The sequence below is a fragment of the Cottoperca gobio genome, chromosome 20 (genome assembly GCF_900634415.1).
Source record: "Cottoperca gobio chromosome 20, fCotGob3.1, whole genome shotgun sequence".
Lineage (NCBI taxonomy): Eukaryota > Metazoa > Chordata > Actinopteri > Perciformes > Bovichtidae > Cottoperca > Cottoperca gobio.
In genome coordinates, this window is record NC_041374.1 from 8210626 (window position 1) to 8225625 (window position 15000).

At 39.5% G+C, this 15000-nt stretch overlaps 2 protein-coding genes across 4 annotated transcripts in view; both read left to right on the forward strand.

Annotated features, from left to right (window-relative positions):
• The window catches only part of c20h8orf34 (chromosome 20 C8orf34 homolog), a 56910-nt gene extending 55720 nt beyond the window's left edge, over nucleotides 1–1190 (forward strand). The window contains exons 14-16 of one of the 2 annotated variants that reach the window (XR_003834217.1): nucleotides 81–119; nucleotides 286–365; nucleotides 765–1190. Coding sequence is in view for 1 of the 2 variants with exons in the window: in XM_029457934.1 (XP_029313794.1) it covers nucleotides 81–119; nucleotides 765–772 (47 nt within the window). In the remaining variant the exon portion in view is untranslated. The remainder of the gene's footprint in view (nucleotides 1–80; nucleotides 120–285; nucleotides 366–764) is intronic. The other variant, XM_029457934.1, reaches the window with a different exon arrangement.
• A 3460-nt stretch (nucleotides 1191–4650) lies between these two features.
• The window catches only part of sulf1 (sulfatase 1), an 81774-nt gene continuing 71424 nt past the window's right edge, over nucleotides 4651–15000 (forward strand). For both annotated transcript variants that reach the window (XM_029457926.1, XM_029457927.1), the window contains exons 1-2: nucleotides 4651–4866; nucleotides 11144–11282. In XM_029457926.1, the coding sequence (XP_029313786.1) occupies nucleotides 11216–11282 (67 nt within the window). In that variant the 5' untranslated portion in view covers nucleotides 4651–4866; nucleotides 11144–11215. The remainder of the gene's footprint in view (nucleotides 4867–11143; nucleotides 11283–15000) is intronic.

The following is a 15000-nucleotide window of genomic DNA, read 5'->3' on the forward strand; positions in this document are numbered from 1 at the left end:
TTGACGTACACTGACAGAAATGTCCCTTAAGAGTCATCCTGCTGCTCTACGTGACACGTGTTCTCCTTGTTTGTCCACAGGTGGTGCTCGAGATGCCAATAAGAGATCTGTGTTTTCAGGTGAGCATCTGTATTCTGCTGTTGTAAGCAGCTTCCTTAAGATCCTCGATGTCTGTCTATGACGTCACTTGTAGAGCCACGACATGTCAACCCAAATAACTACCAACGTGTGACGCACTGCCGAAGCCTCCACCTTCATTTGTGGTCCGTTCAATCACCCTCGCAGGCTAAGCGGAGGGCACGGTGGCTCTGAAATGACTGGTGGAGGCCGGCCCTGTGTGCAGACGGGAGCGCCTGTTCCATTAAGTGAGTTTACACGCTGCAGACGGCGTCGACTCTCAGCGTCAACATTTGGAAGAAGGAGAAAGTCTGTCTGGTTTGAGGTTGTCTGCGGTTCTCCTTCTTGTGGCTGTGGAGGTGCCCACAGTTCCCAGCGTCAGTGTGCCAGTCTGGAGGCAGATCTGAGAGCAGCCTGCTGCCTGCCTATCAGGGAGGCCAGAGCATTGCCACGGCAACCAAACTTAAATAAGGATTCGCTGCTGTCCCAGAACGTCTCGAGGAACACGGCTCATTTTCCACCTCGTGTTCGTCTATGACAGCAGATATTACACGCACGCTTCATGGTTATTTCCCGTCTTATTAGCGGTTGAATGAGTCTGATTTTAGTTTCCAGGACACTGATGTTTTTCTCTTTCTCTTTCACAGGCCTTTAGTGACGAAGACCAGACTTTGATCCAATCAAACTATTATGCAAACCACTGGACATTTTGAATATAAGTGTACAGAGTCAATTATTTTTATACTTCATGTGAATGGGGGGGAAAAAAGATTGTATACTTTTTTCACAGATATTTCATAAACATTGTACTGTAACTATGATAAAAACGTCAAAATATAACTTGAGAGTATGGAATATAACATTTATTTTTGTTTGCTCTATAGCATGCTGTTGCACTTCCATGTGGGGTCCAGAGACTCTGTTAGGCCTCGTGCACATTCACATTGTGAGGGCATTGTTAGGAAAGTGTTTGTTGATATGCACTGTTAAAAAAGATGTAGTGATTTTCAAATAGCAAATACGCAAGTAGTGGAGGGAAAACAAGGAATGCTGTTATATCAATTAAAATGATTTCGTGCACATGTCTCCATTTATTTTATTGTTTTGTATTCTTCATACGCAGGTGAACACGGGTCAACAGTGCAATGTGCAGCTCAGCATTAACACATACATGAGATAAAGAAGGTGTAATATAAGATGGCAAGACGTTAAGTATAAAGATAAAGCACTACATAGATGAAGGAGAGCATTAAGTACGTTTAAGTTATTGCACAAATGTGAAGAGAAGAAGAAAAGAGTTCATGCAGATCCTTAAAAGGTCTTAAATCATTGAATTCATCTAAAGAGACAAGAAATCAAAGCGGGAGTCACATGAGACTTCTGGAGGACTTGGTCTGACCACTGAAAAATGCGTTTTGTTTTACACGCCACCTGCCTCGAGAGTGCAACAGTGACTAACCTTTATCCGCGTCCAAACTATGTCGTGTTGGGTCTTGAATTTGAGATTATTTGGCCTGGAAAGTCCTGGAAAGTTTCCTGAATTTGATGTTTAGGAAGGTTTGGGAACCCTGGAATTCTCAGCTGGTAGAAACGGGAGCGAACGGGACAAGTAACATGTCGGTCAGGACCCGAAGCCTCGTCCCTACAAACACAGACTCCAGATACATGATCTGATCTCTTCTGTCCATGACTCCTCTGCTCCTGTGTGTTTGCCTGAGCACGTGTTGGTTAAACTCTGGTTGTCTGAGTGTTACACAGGCGACGCACACACCATGAACCCCCCCTGACACAGTCTGATCCCTGCTGAGCCTTGTGGTATGGTCTACCCAACTCTACAGTCTCTCTGGGATGTGGTCGACTCACTGTGAAAGGATGTTTGAGAAGAATACTAATCACTTAAAACCCCATCCTGTAAAACACGCTGGGATTAATGGAGGAAGCGATATAAGAACAAATTTCCTCTTATATCTTCGTACCCAATGATTCCTGGGAGTCACCAGTGGTTTCTTGTTTTTGCTCTTCTCTTCGGTAAGAGAACATTTTTCGAACTCTTAATAAAATAAGAATAAAAATATCTTGTTTTCACAGTCCACACATTGTTTGTCCAACACAAAGAAACACAAGTTTTAAATTTCAGGAATTTATATAATGTAATCAAATTATATTATAATGTAATCAAATTATATAATTTATATAATGTAATCAAATTTTTAATATTCTATGTTTTACAGTAATTCAAATTATTATTAAAGAAATACTATTGGCTCATTGATTCCAGAACATCTGCAGAGGACTTTGCTTATTTATTCTAGAGAAAGTCAAGAGAATGTGTTTGCATGAGGCACATTGTGTGCTCTGTATATCAGCACAGTGTGTGCTCTTTGGAAAGGGATGTGGTTTTGAAAGATGTGTGGAAGAATTTGAGGACATGGCATAATCCAGTCACAGTGGTGCCTTGATACAATCTTCATATTACTATAAACAACATTTTCCTGTCAGGAAAGGCACATGTATTGCATTGCATATTACAATTTTCATTTTCATTTGTTGGGAGTGTGATTGCCATCTGCTCATGTTCCACAGATCACTCAGTTTGTACTATGAATATTTTCTCTGGAGTTCAAATGTCTCCTCCAGTCTTTCATTCCATATCAACGAGGAGTCCTGGAATAAGGCGAGACGGTTGAAGATGAAGACCTAAATTACTGCCACAGATGTCACCCCCCCCCCCCCCCCCCCCCCCCCGCCCCCCCTCTTTGTGTGTCTTTGACTGTCTCAGTATTCACAACTTATAAGGTTGAAATGGTGTAACCATCACTGATACTGGCATCGAATCATATATCAGATTACAGCCATATGACTTCTTGACTATGAACCAAAGATGAAGATTCATTTGCTGCTCATTTAATCTTTATCAGTCAGGAGGTAAATATATCAAGTTTCATAACATTAACATCATCTGTGGAGTCTGAAACATCCTCAATCTCTTCTTAAAGTATGTTTACTGTCCGGGCTTTATGCACCAGCGTTATTCAAAGTAACTGTAAAGGGCCACCCAGGAACATCTCTGTACTTACAGGGAGATCCGGACCACATTCAATGGTCAGCAGACTGACCCAGGTCTTAATTTACAACTGAACATACGTACGGCATAAATAAATCTACGGTGGAAGAGAGGTATGCTTTGAAGGCATATAAAGTCAGTGTTGTTCGCTTGTCCAGACTGTTTTTTGTCCATAATAAGAGAAATAAATCGCAGTAAATAGCTGGTTCTCTGTGTGGAGAGGACTCCTCTGCAGAACCACCCGGGGGAAGTTTGTGCGGATGCTTTTCATGGTAATTTAAAACACGATCAACAATCTGGATTTTGTTTTCTGTGTCCGTAGAAGTGAACTGCTTGTTCTCACACAGCTAATGTAATCAGCCTCCACGGTTCTTTAGCTGTTAACTTCTTCAAGTTTTTCAACATGAAAGTTGTTGTTCTGTGTTATTTGAAGCTCCTCTGAAGTAGCTCAAAATGTGTAGTACTAAACATCCATCGATGCAGTAAAAGCCAAAATAAACAGTATCAGACGTGTCACTGTTTACAGAGCAGATCCTGACACTTGAACTGTTCTGCGCCACTGGACGGCGGGTGTACTGTTACTCCAATCTGAAGCATGTATTATGGTAACCCCGAGGAATTTGGGGAGTTGATGATTAATAAGAAACATCAAAGAAATGGAAGAGTGTTAGGACCAGGCATAACTTCCAGGGAAAAAAAGAGAGGAGAATGATTTTATTTTATTTAGCATTTCCAAAAACAAGTAGAAAATGTCGAGAGGAAGGTCGAACTTTCAGTATTTCTGACATAAATCAGACGGGGAGTATTTGATTTGTTTTGCCTTTTGGGAATAAAGTTGAAAGGTTAAGAATAAAGTTGAAATAACATTTTGAGAATACTTCTTTGAGAATCAATCAAACTATTAGCGTAAGAGTGTATACTGTAAATGTGGCTTTATTCTCAACATTTCGACTTTATTCTATAAATTTAAAATAATTCAAAATAAAAAAAGATGACTTGCCCTAAAACCGTAAATACTTTTCCATATGTATATAAGTCTAAAATAACATAATTGACGTTGGGCGACAGTCAGCAAAACACGTAAGAGGATGTGCAGCTATTGAATTTATACATAATTTATTTACAGTCTTTATAATAAACCTGTATTTTTATGTATGTGCTCGAACTGTGCAGACATGTTGTTTTCTAATTAAAAAAAACAACAGACTTTTAATGATATAACTCTTCTTCAACCTCCTTTTGGATCAATGTTCATTTGGAAATAATTTGGCCTGAATGTACATTTATTTTAATTTATAATTTGTTTAATTTAATTGTTTTTTAAATTATTTTTATTTATTTATAATTTTATATATTTTATTGTAATGTTATGTGCACTAACGTTACCTCCAACTACCTGTTGTAAGATCCAATGTGTTTAAATAAAGTAAAACAAAAAAAAAGTCCAGCTGATATTAAATAGCCGTCACTTCCGGCTACCATCTTCAAACGTAGAAACCTTGTCGCGCGGCCTACGTGATAGTGTTGTGAACATGTCCCACAAACAGCGGTGAAAGTTTCTATAACTTTGGTTTGTCATTTTATTTGAGGCAAAACACGTGACGTCACTATCTCTGACTAACTGCAGGTGCACGAGAGGCACGGCCACGTTCAAGCTCCACGTGGAAGCGGCGCGCAGTTTGGAGGTAAGACCATGTACTATAAAGTAAGACATTTACTGTATAAAGTAAGACATTTACTGTATAAAGTAAGACATTTACTACATAAAGTAAGACATTTACTGTATAAAGTAAGACAGTTACTGTATAAAGTAAGACAGTTACTGTATAAAGTTAGACATACTGTATAAAGTAAGACACTTACTGTATAAAGTAAGACATACTGTATAAAGTAAGACATTTACTGTATAAAGTAAGACATTTACTGTATAAAGTAAGACAGTTACTGTATAAAGTAAGACATATACTGTATAAAGTTAGACATACTGTATACAGTAAGACACTTACTGTATAAAGTAAGACATTTACTGTATAAAGTAAGACACATACTGTATAAAGTTAGACATACTGTATAAAGTAAGACATTTACTGTATAAAGTAAGACATTTACTGCATAAAGTAAGACAGTTACTGTATAAAGTAAGACAGTTACTGTATAAAGTAAGACATATACTGTATAAAGTTAGACATACTGTATAAAGTAAGACACTTACTGTATAAAGTAAGACATTTACTGTATAAAGTAAGACACATACTGTATAAAGTTAGACATACTGTATAAAGTAAGACATATACTTTATAAAGTTAGACTATGTTCTGTTTGCGGTTTAAATGTACTGTAAGAGCTCAGACTTGCGTTGCTATTGTTGAGCATTAAAACAGTATTTAAATAGCTAGCATGCATTTTGTAGCTGCATGATAGTTTCAGGTTTTTGTATTGTAAATGTGATGACACTCCAGTGTACACGTGGATTAATGCACATTTATGTTTTATCTGTTTAGCATGGAGGATTGTGTTTTAAGTATTGGGAACACATCTTAAATCCATTTTGTATTCAAGTCTGAAGTGTTTAGAGCTCAGGCAGCAGAATGAAAGTAATCTGTGACCATCCTCACCAGCAGTGTAAACACTGTACACCAGAAGATATCCCTCATTGTTGTGTGGACTGTTGAGGCTGTATGGCTTGGCAGGACTTGTGAAGTGTTGAGGGACATGCTGTGTATTTAACATGTTTCTAGATGAATAGTTTTCCCAACATGTTCAGCTGTTTGCTGTGGCAGTTTATTGGCCTCTTTTCTCCAACTACACATGATATAGTGGTCGTTTATTTAAGGCTTTTTCCATGAAGATCAAGGTGTCAATCTCAACTGTTGATGATAAATGACATGGAAAGGGCTCATCCCGTTTGGTGTGTTGTGTTTGAAAGGAAAAGATCACACTGGGATTAACAAACGCTTGTATGATCCTCTGGAACATCATGTTTTTAATGTTGTTCCAAAGAGTTGTTCAGCCCATCCAGAAGGATTACACAGTGGGTGGATAAACAGACGTGATCTCTGGCTGATTGTGAGGCTTTTCTGTCAAGTCTCAGTATAAGTCACAGAGGGCTCGGGAGCCTCGGGAGGATTCTTCCCTTTCAGATTCAACAGTGAGAACGGTGGTTTGAGCTGTCTTGTCTGTATCTGCCTTTTCTTTCTCGCAGACTAATTTATGGTTCTTCTCCCTGACCGTGGTGTGGTCAGTGTCCCAGACGCTTGGGGATCCTTTCAAAGGCTGGGCTGTATGTGTGTTGCACATTGGCAGGCCTTGTGGTGGCGGCTGAGGTTTAGACCTGGTGACTCATCTAGACTCATCGCTTGTCTTTGCTTCCAGGGTTTCTTTGTGCTCATATTAGTCGTATTATTGTTTCATATGCAAGGATCCAATCTTCGGGTGGTGCTGAGTGTCTTGGAAATGTTTGTGTGTGTGGATGTGTTTTATTGAAACCAAATATTGTGGCAGGCCCTGTTAACCTGATCGTATGTATTGTTAACCTCCAACATCCAACTAAAGCTCCCTCGGGGTAACAAGGAACACCTCCACCGCTGCAGTTATACTTGGATTTAGTTTCACCTTCTTTCACTATCCTGTGCTCCCAAAGCGCCTCTTTTGTGTTTTCTTTTACGTATAAAGTTGCAGTGGATTTATTGAGTCAGCACATGGCTTTTTACTCAAGCTGTGATTTATTACACGATCTCATGCTGCAGCTTTATTCTAATTGGCTGTCAGCATACTCTTTCTGAGCTTTCACCCATTTCTGAAAGCTTTGAGCCAGAGGCTGGGTAGGATGTGATCTATGGACTCGCCTTTATAGATTCACCCACTCTTTCTTGTTATAACAAATATAAAAACCTTTTGTCTTCATGCCAAATAATAAGTCAAACACATTGATAGCTGTTTTTCTTTTGTGATGGTTATCTTCTCCGTCCAGATACTCTACAGTGTTTACTCATCTGTGTTATTCTCCAATCAAACATGATCAGAGAACCAACGTCAGCTCTCCCAGCTGATGCTAATTAGATTCATATTCCAGTAAAAGTGTTGTCACTGTCTTCTTTGTTGAGGAGAGGTGATAAATATTTGTGGGATGTTGGATACAGGGACTTGAGGGATGAAATGATGGGTCTAGCTTGCCAGATCACACAAAGTGATTATAGATGCATTTCATGGCCTTGTGTTTAATGAGCGTTGATTCTCTTTGCTAAACATTTGCTAATCGTACTGGACACATTTGTGGTTTGATAATATCTGCACTCAGCAAAACCAAACTACCACCATAAAAACATGGCCGTGTACAAAGTAGGGAGGCAATATACTAACCTTCTTCTTATGACCGATAAGATAACTCATAATTTAACATCATAACCTGTAGTTTATGCACAGAAGATGGATGATTTCATATTCTGATCAAATCTAACTGACATCTCTATTAACTCTTAAAAATGTTCATTTATATTTTCTCTAGTCAGTCGTCATCTTCTCCTCCTCCTCCTCCTCATTCTCCTTCTTCTTCTTCTTCTTCTTCTTCTTCTTCTTCTTCTTCTTCTTCTTCTTCTTCTTCTTCTTCTTCTTCTTCTCCTTCTTCTTCTTTTCCTTCTTTTTCTTCTTCTCCTCCTTCTTCTCCTTCTCCTCCTTCTTCTCATTCTCCTCCTTCTTCTCCATTTTCTGACATTTTTTACCTGATTTCAAAGATCAATCAACATAGTTGGAGATAAAGTCGACGCACTAATTGTTGGATTAGTCGTTGTGGCTCTTTTCTTTCTAACTGTTGAAGAAATCACAAGTTACAACAGATAACCCATTGCTCGTAACCTTCAGGGTAAGTGGTAGAAATAATATTGGCTCATTTGATTTGGCACTAATGGCTCTTTTGTTAGTGTCCGTGTTGCATCATCAGGGTTCAGGGACAGCGTGAAGGGAAAAGGGTGAAGTAGGACTGAGTGATGTTACTCTCTGACCACAGCAAACCAGAGGAAGTCTCTGCTAAACTCAGAAGAGGTTTGAGCTGCTTCTTCTTTCTCTTTTCGTCTCCTCGAGTGTATCGTGTCCCAGTTGGCAGAGCCGTGTATACGCAGCCTCTTTCTGCACATTAGCTTCAGTCTGTTGATGGTGACGGTTAAGTACCGCTGACGTGTAGGTCATACAGGAGGAACGGCAAAGCACAGATTAATTGTCTCAGTGTGAATAACATTGGAAGTGTTTGGTTCTCTTCCTCTCCAATCACCACCATGACGCTGTTTCCCCTCATCAAATACTAATGCTGCCAAAAGTCTGATCTCAGTTTCCCAGCAATCCAATGTGAAATGAAATTATTCAGGCTTCACGATGCATTAGTTTCAGCTCGGCTGAGCAGATGTGTGATGGATGGATCAGAACATTAACGAGTCACATTTGTTGTTGTGACGGAGTGTGTCCTGATTTGAGGAGATGTGTCAACATTACAAAGGAGATGAATAATTACTTGTATGGCAGCGCGAGGATGAAATGCTGGCTGTACAAAATGCTTTCCACTTTCTGGGTTTCAGTTTTATGATTGGATGTCTATAGCAGCTGTCCCAGATGTTTTTTTTCACCATATCCACCCAAAGGACGGATTAAACCTTTTTTTTTTTTTATTTAAGGCCATTTCAATCAAGAGGTTGTAAATGTAATGTTTATCCAAATTGAGTACGTCTGAAACCCCAGCAGGTCTTTGAACCGCGGGAATACAGTTGACTCAAAAGAACATTTTGTGTCAGAAGGTTACACAGCAGGTCGGTTGCTCCAACGCTTTTGAACATTTCTGCAGCCACACTGTTTTATCTGCTGTTAAGTCGGGACCACAACGATCTAGAGAAGTGGGTGAAAAAGTGGTTAAAAAAATTCTGTAACCTGTTCGTGTGAGTCTATACATTATGCACTATAACGCAGGCATGCAGTCAGACTTAATGATACATGATCTCATTGGTGTCAGCACAAGAGCAAATTTGAAAATGAATGAGATTTATGGGGTAAGAGGGAAACACTAGTTTTGGTATCCAAAGCAACTTTGTGCTGAGTGGGTAGAAACATCATCATTACTCTAAAGAAGCCTGGTCTCCTAAACATGTTGTTCCCATGCAACACACTGCATTGTCCATTACGTTTAGAGGGAAACTTATTATTATCCAGATTACGTTTGTTTTTGACCTGTGTGTTTAAGAAGTGGACGTAGTCACAGTGGCGTCAGACATTAGTTCATGGACTACAGTGTTGAAGCCTTGAGTTTGGTGTTTTGGCCGTTGACATCTTGAGTGAAGCTAAAAACTACTGAACGCTTAACAAGACGTTTGTTTTTTTACTTTCATGAAGTTAAAACACACTGTGAAAGGTTCAACAGAGGTGATGTCAAAGACGTCTGTGTGTTGCAGAGATATCTCTCGAAGTTAGCATGCTAACAGCTAGCTGCGCTCTGTCCAGGCTGTAATACCACTTGTTCCTCTAGAGGTGATAGTGAGTCACTGTAGCTGCAGTCTGCCCTCAGTACAGAGAGAAGAAGTACAGCTCACAGAAGTAAAGTATGCAGTTTGATGGCAAGCCAACTTCCAAACTATCAAAACGTAACATTACACGGAGCTTATAGCCCCCAGTGCCACAGGAAACCGATATCTAAACTCCATGTGAAGATTATAAGACAGCAGAGTATTTAAACTGAGGTTGCATTTTAGTTTTGTTCCCATTTATTTGACCATAATCTGGGAAAAAATACTTTTCCCTCAAAGAGACTGCAGTTTAGTTGTATTAGTAACTTTGTAAATACAGGGTTGAGAGTGCATAAAACGTGGGTTATTATCTTCCATAGAGAGCATATCCATCTCACTTGAAGACTTATAATGTAAGAGTTATTGACAGGTCTGCTCACTTTATTATTTACAGCCTTTGAAGATCTCCCTGTTAACCACTGCTCTGTGATCAGACCTCTCACATTTACATTTACAATGTGAAAGAGGCCGTTATCAAATTCTTCAGTCCTGGACCAAACATGAGCCATAAACTGTTTTTATTACGAGAAGATTATTTCAAGACTACAGCCTTCTGTGTGCCGGCTGTTCTCCCTCTAATGGTTCCCATTGTTTCCCCTACCATTGCTTGAGCCCAGCGCCTGAAATTCAAGGCGTTTTGTTTTTTTTACTCAAATTAAAAATATATATATTATTTTTATTCACAACCCACTTTTCACATTGACAGGTGCTCTTTTATTAAATAAACTAAACGCTTATGCTATTGATCTAATTTATGTGCACATTTCAGTTTGTACTGTCTACTTTGCGCATTCATATTCTCTCCTTCACTCCTTTTTGCGAAGGGAGGGGCTTCGCAGCTGACACACACACGTGCACACACACCTACATAGCAGAAGAAAGGAGAGGGGATAACTAAAGAGAAACCGCGCCGCGTACGCAATCTCCCCGCGCCACGCACGCGCACACAATTCCCCCGTCGCACGGTGAGTGCCCCTCCAAAGCAGTAAACCTAGGGGAAACACTGGTTCCCATCACAAGCTCTCTGCATCATCCTTTGTCTCTTGCATCATTTCAGTGGGGCAGTCGGCCTGTGAAATCCCCCTTTGAATTGATATTTGTGTCACACTTTGGCTCCTCTCAAAGAGGGCCAGTGAATGAGGAGAAATCATTGATAACCCAGCAGTGTTAGTGTTCCTCCATGATGTCACTGATGGTTTAGCTCATGGCTGGACTTGGCACGCTGGAGTTTAAGAGTCTTTCAAGTGGAGGCCAAACAATGAGGGCTGATACTGGTTTCTGAGATACATTTCCATGAAGCTGAGAGGTGCTCGGGACTTGCCAATAGTTTTGAGGGGAAAAAGAAACAAGAGCAGCTAAAGAAAGGAGGTTAAAATGACTGTTAAAGTGCATCATGCCAACAGCTGTTGTCTGGTTTCCTCAGATCACACGGGGAGATGCAGGCAGTGGAGAAGTGTGAGGATGAACTGTGCCAGCCCTCCACAAGAGGGCACAGATGATGTTGCTGAAGGAGGCTAACACAAGTGTCCTCCCTGGAGTGTTTCTGATTATATGCCTAGTTGGTAAGAGCCTTCACGCTGAGCACTGCTCATTAATCTCCTGTTGTTATAAATCACAGGTCTAGTTTCTGCTGAAAGATTGCAAAGCCCTGGTTACAGAATGCTCTTTAGCTCAATGTCCACTTAAACACACAGCCTAGTTTACAGGATTATATATATATATATATATATATATATATATATATATATAGATATATTATATATATATATATATATATATATATATATATATATATATATATATATATATATATATATATATATATATATATATATATATATATATATATATATAATATAAATCTATAATAGATAGATATATATATATATAGTATAAATCTATAATAGATAGATAGATAGATATATAGTATAAATCTATAATAGATAGATAGATAGATATATATATGGATGGATATAATGTATCCCCTTTGAAAAGAAGCCTTAAGAAAGAGGAACAAAAGAGCGTCTGGTTTACTAAACAACAACCTTGTAACCGAAAAACACATAAATGCTACATTTCAAATGTTTAGAATCTATAACTAGTCACTAGTCTTTGTGCAACAACACTACGACGGCTTTGTAGCTGCTTTGAACCGCATCTTTTTGAGAAGTTGCCGTGACAGTTCAGAGAGAAACATGACTTCTTTGTCACTTCTCTGCGTTTCACCCACAAATCAACATGAAAACCGTCTTCATGGTCAAACTGAACATAATTGTGATCGAGTTTGTTCCGGCAGTTAACGATTGCTTTGACAATTAAAAGAAAATGAAGTTTATCAAACTTGCATTTAAATGTTTGTATTGAACATATTATAGAACTGATATTTTTTATATGCATTTAAAATAAATCTCACATACCCCCTGCAGAACCCCATAATACCCCTCAGAGTACTGGGACCCCCATCTAAATAAATTCTCGTTTCTGTTGAGTTTTATGAAGTCAAGTCAATTTCATTTATACAGCCCAATATCTAAAAGGATTTAATTTTTATTATGCGTATTATTAAGCACTGTAATAGTCCTTCCAGTTGATCAACAGAAACTAATCTGCACATATTATTAAGTGACATTCCAAGAATCAATCGTTCAAGATACTCCAATGTGAATAGCGTTCTTTGTCTTTCATGATTTGTAAAGTTTAGGTTTCTGACTTGACATTTTGTAGATTAAATGACAGAATAATAATTAGTCAGATTAATCAAAAATAATAGTAATAATTAGTTGCAGCCTTAATTCCTGTGAACAAACCTGATGGAGTTTCTTATTTTAAGCACTTTTACAGTTTCTGCCTTTCAATGTGATGTTATAGCTCGACAATAAAAACACTTATTTAAGGTAAAGATGCATCATTTGAGTCAAAGTATGTCGGTTCTTAAGAGAATCAGTTAGTGATTATTCAGTCAACAGATGTACTTCAGTCTGGGATTGTACTTTTTAACTCCAAGGTGAACATTTTAAAGACGCTCTCGTAGACGACTTGTACTATTATTTCATACATAAAGGTTTAAACATCTATAACGTTTTGTTTTTGTGTCACCTCTTGTGCAGCAGACTAAGAAGTGGTCATCACGGTATCTCCTGCCCTGTAGTGCTGGAGGTCAGACGCTGACACAGAAGAGCAGTCGGGGTTTGATTTACAGGAACATGTGGTCTGGGCTGCTGTTTGTCTTGCAGTTGGTGTGCTGTTACAGAGCCTTTGACTCTGTAGATGGACCCATATGGTGCAAAAGACATCTGAAGTTGTCTTGCTGTGTCTGGAGTTTTGCTTGGACTGGAAAGTGGTTTGCTCTCGTGATGAGCAGCCGTTTAAACCAGAGTCTGCTCCGAGTCGACGTCAAAAACAATAGTAATTAAAACTAAAATTGGTTCTTTGACTTTATTTGTCTTAAACCATTTTCTCAACCCACTTTTTTGTCATTGCAGAATGACGGTAAAATTGATTATTTGTACTTATGTCATCACTTTCCTCTGTTTGATTTGGCTCTTGGAGCTGGAAACCCTTCTTTAAGTGACAAACGCAGTTAGAAATCTGAATTCTGCCCGTGCTCTACTATTAGTCTCCTTTCCCCCATAAAGCTAATTGATACCTAAGGCGAGTGGTGAAGTGTAAACAGACAGCTGGTGAGACGGCACCAGCCCATAATGCAGTGCAGGTCGGATTGTTCTCTCCCTCTTCTGTGGCTGTCAGGGCCGAACAGAGGCGAGGAGACGACCACACAAAAGAAATATTTGTCCAATCTGTCCAAGCAAACTCTCCAATTGCAGACTGAACTTTCCCGTTGCTCTGCTCTGGGACGTGTGACGTGATGGAAAGAGGAACTTTGAGAAGGACGCAGCCTTTGCATTTAAAAACAGAAGTGACAAATGATGCACCTGTTGCATTACAGTTTGATCTTTTATATTTACCTTTATGACTATGAAGTCGAGCTTAGACTAAACAATAGATTGTCAGCATTTTCTAAGCTCTTTTTAGCAAAACATTTAAAGTTACGAGAGGAATGTTGAAGAAAAACCACACGTTTAAAATAATGAATGTTTATCTGCACATCTTAAATGTGTTATTTTAACACGCCACATAAAAGTCTTTATGCCTGGACAATGATTACCATATGCAAACATCCAATATATTCTCATTGCGCCACAGTTGAAGGCTTGCCATTTAAACACAATGTTTTCCAAAGCTGCACGGTGGTAGATCTCTCCAAAGGGGTTTCCTCCCGTCAGTCTCTGCAGGCTTCTCAGACGGCTTTGCTACCAGCGTCACAAAGAGCCAGGAAGTCTCGTTCTGTGTGCGACTACTAAAACATTTATCTCTCTCAATTCATGAGAGGGTGTTGGGTCTGCCGTCAAGAACCCTGATTCAGTGTGTGTGTGTGTTTTGCCAGTGTGAAGTGAAAGGGTTGCCCGGGCGGTGAAAGCGAGCTGTTTGCTCATGTCCAGAGCTGCAGAATGGATGAGGACACAGATGGGATTTCTCTCTGGTGGACTTTTCTTCTGGCCTAGCCTCTGTGTGTGGAGAGACATGGAAACCTCAGCTAGAATGGACAGGCATCTTATTGAATGAGAGAAGACTCGGAGCTTTTCACCCAACAGGATCTGAATAGGATGTGTGGGGGTGGGGGGGGTTTGTTGAGATGAGGTCAATATTATGTGAATGGCCCACCAACTCTTAACTCCGTTTGACTTTGGGAATGAAAACATGCTTTTAGATACTAATGAACTTACTGAGCATGTGGTGGAGGGATATGAAAGGTGTTCTGGAGCACAGTTGATGCAGCTCAGGCGCGTCCAGGCTTCGCCCTCTGAGGCTCCGTAGAGCTGCAGAAGTACCATAAAACTTCAAAGCCTGGACTAAAGACATCATCTGGGTTTGTTTCTCTCCATGCCAAGTACTTCTGCTTTTCTTTTGAGAACCATGGGGGGATTCACAGAACAGAAGCACATTTTCAAGGGAAACAAAGTGCATCTCAAGAACTGCATCCAAGAAACCGTTCTGCGCTTAATGCAGAGGTCAACCTCGGGATATGTGAAGAAGAAGAAGAGCGACGGTGCTGAAACACATTTCCATGACTGCTCGACTGATCTTTCCCACCACATGACGATGCATTACATAAAAGGAAAATGTATTGTTTAGTATAGGTGTTGATTCTGTCATCAACACGTCCTCTACTAGCGACTATTTTAATTTAAGATTTAATATTCAGATTCTCCATTAATGATT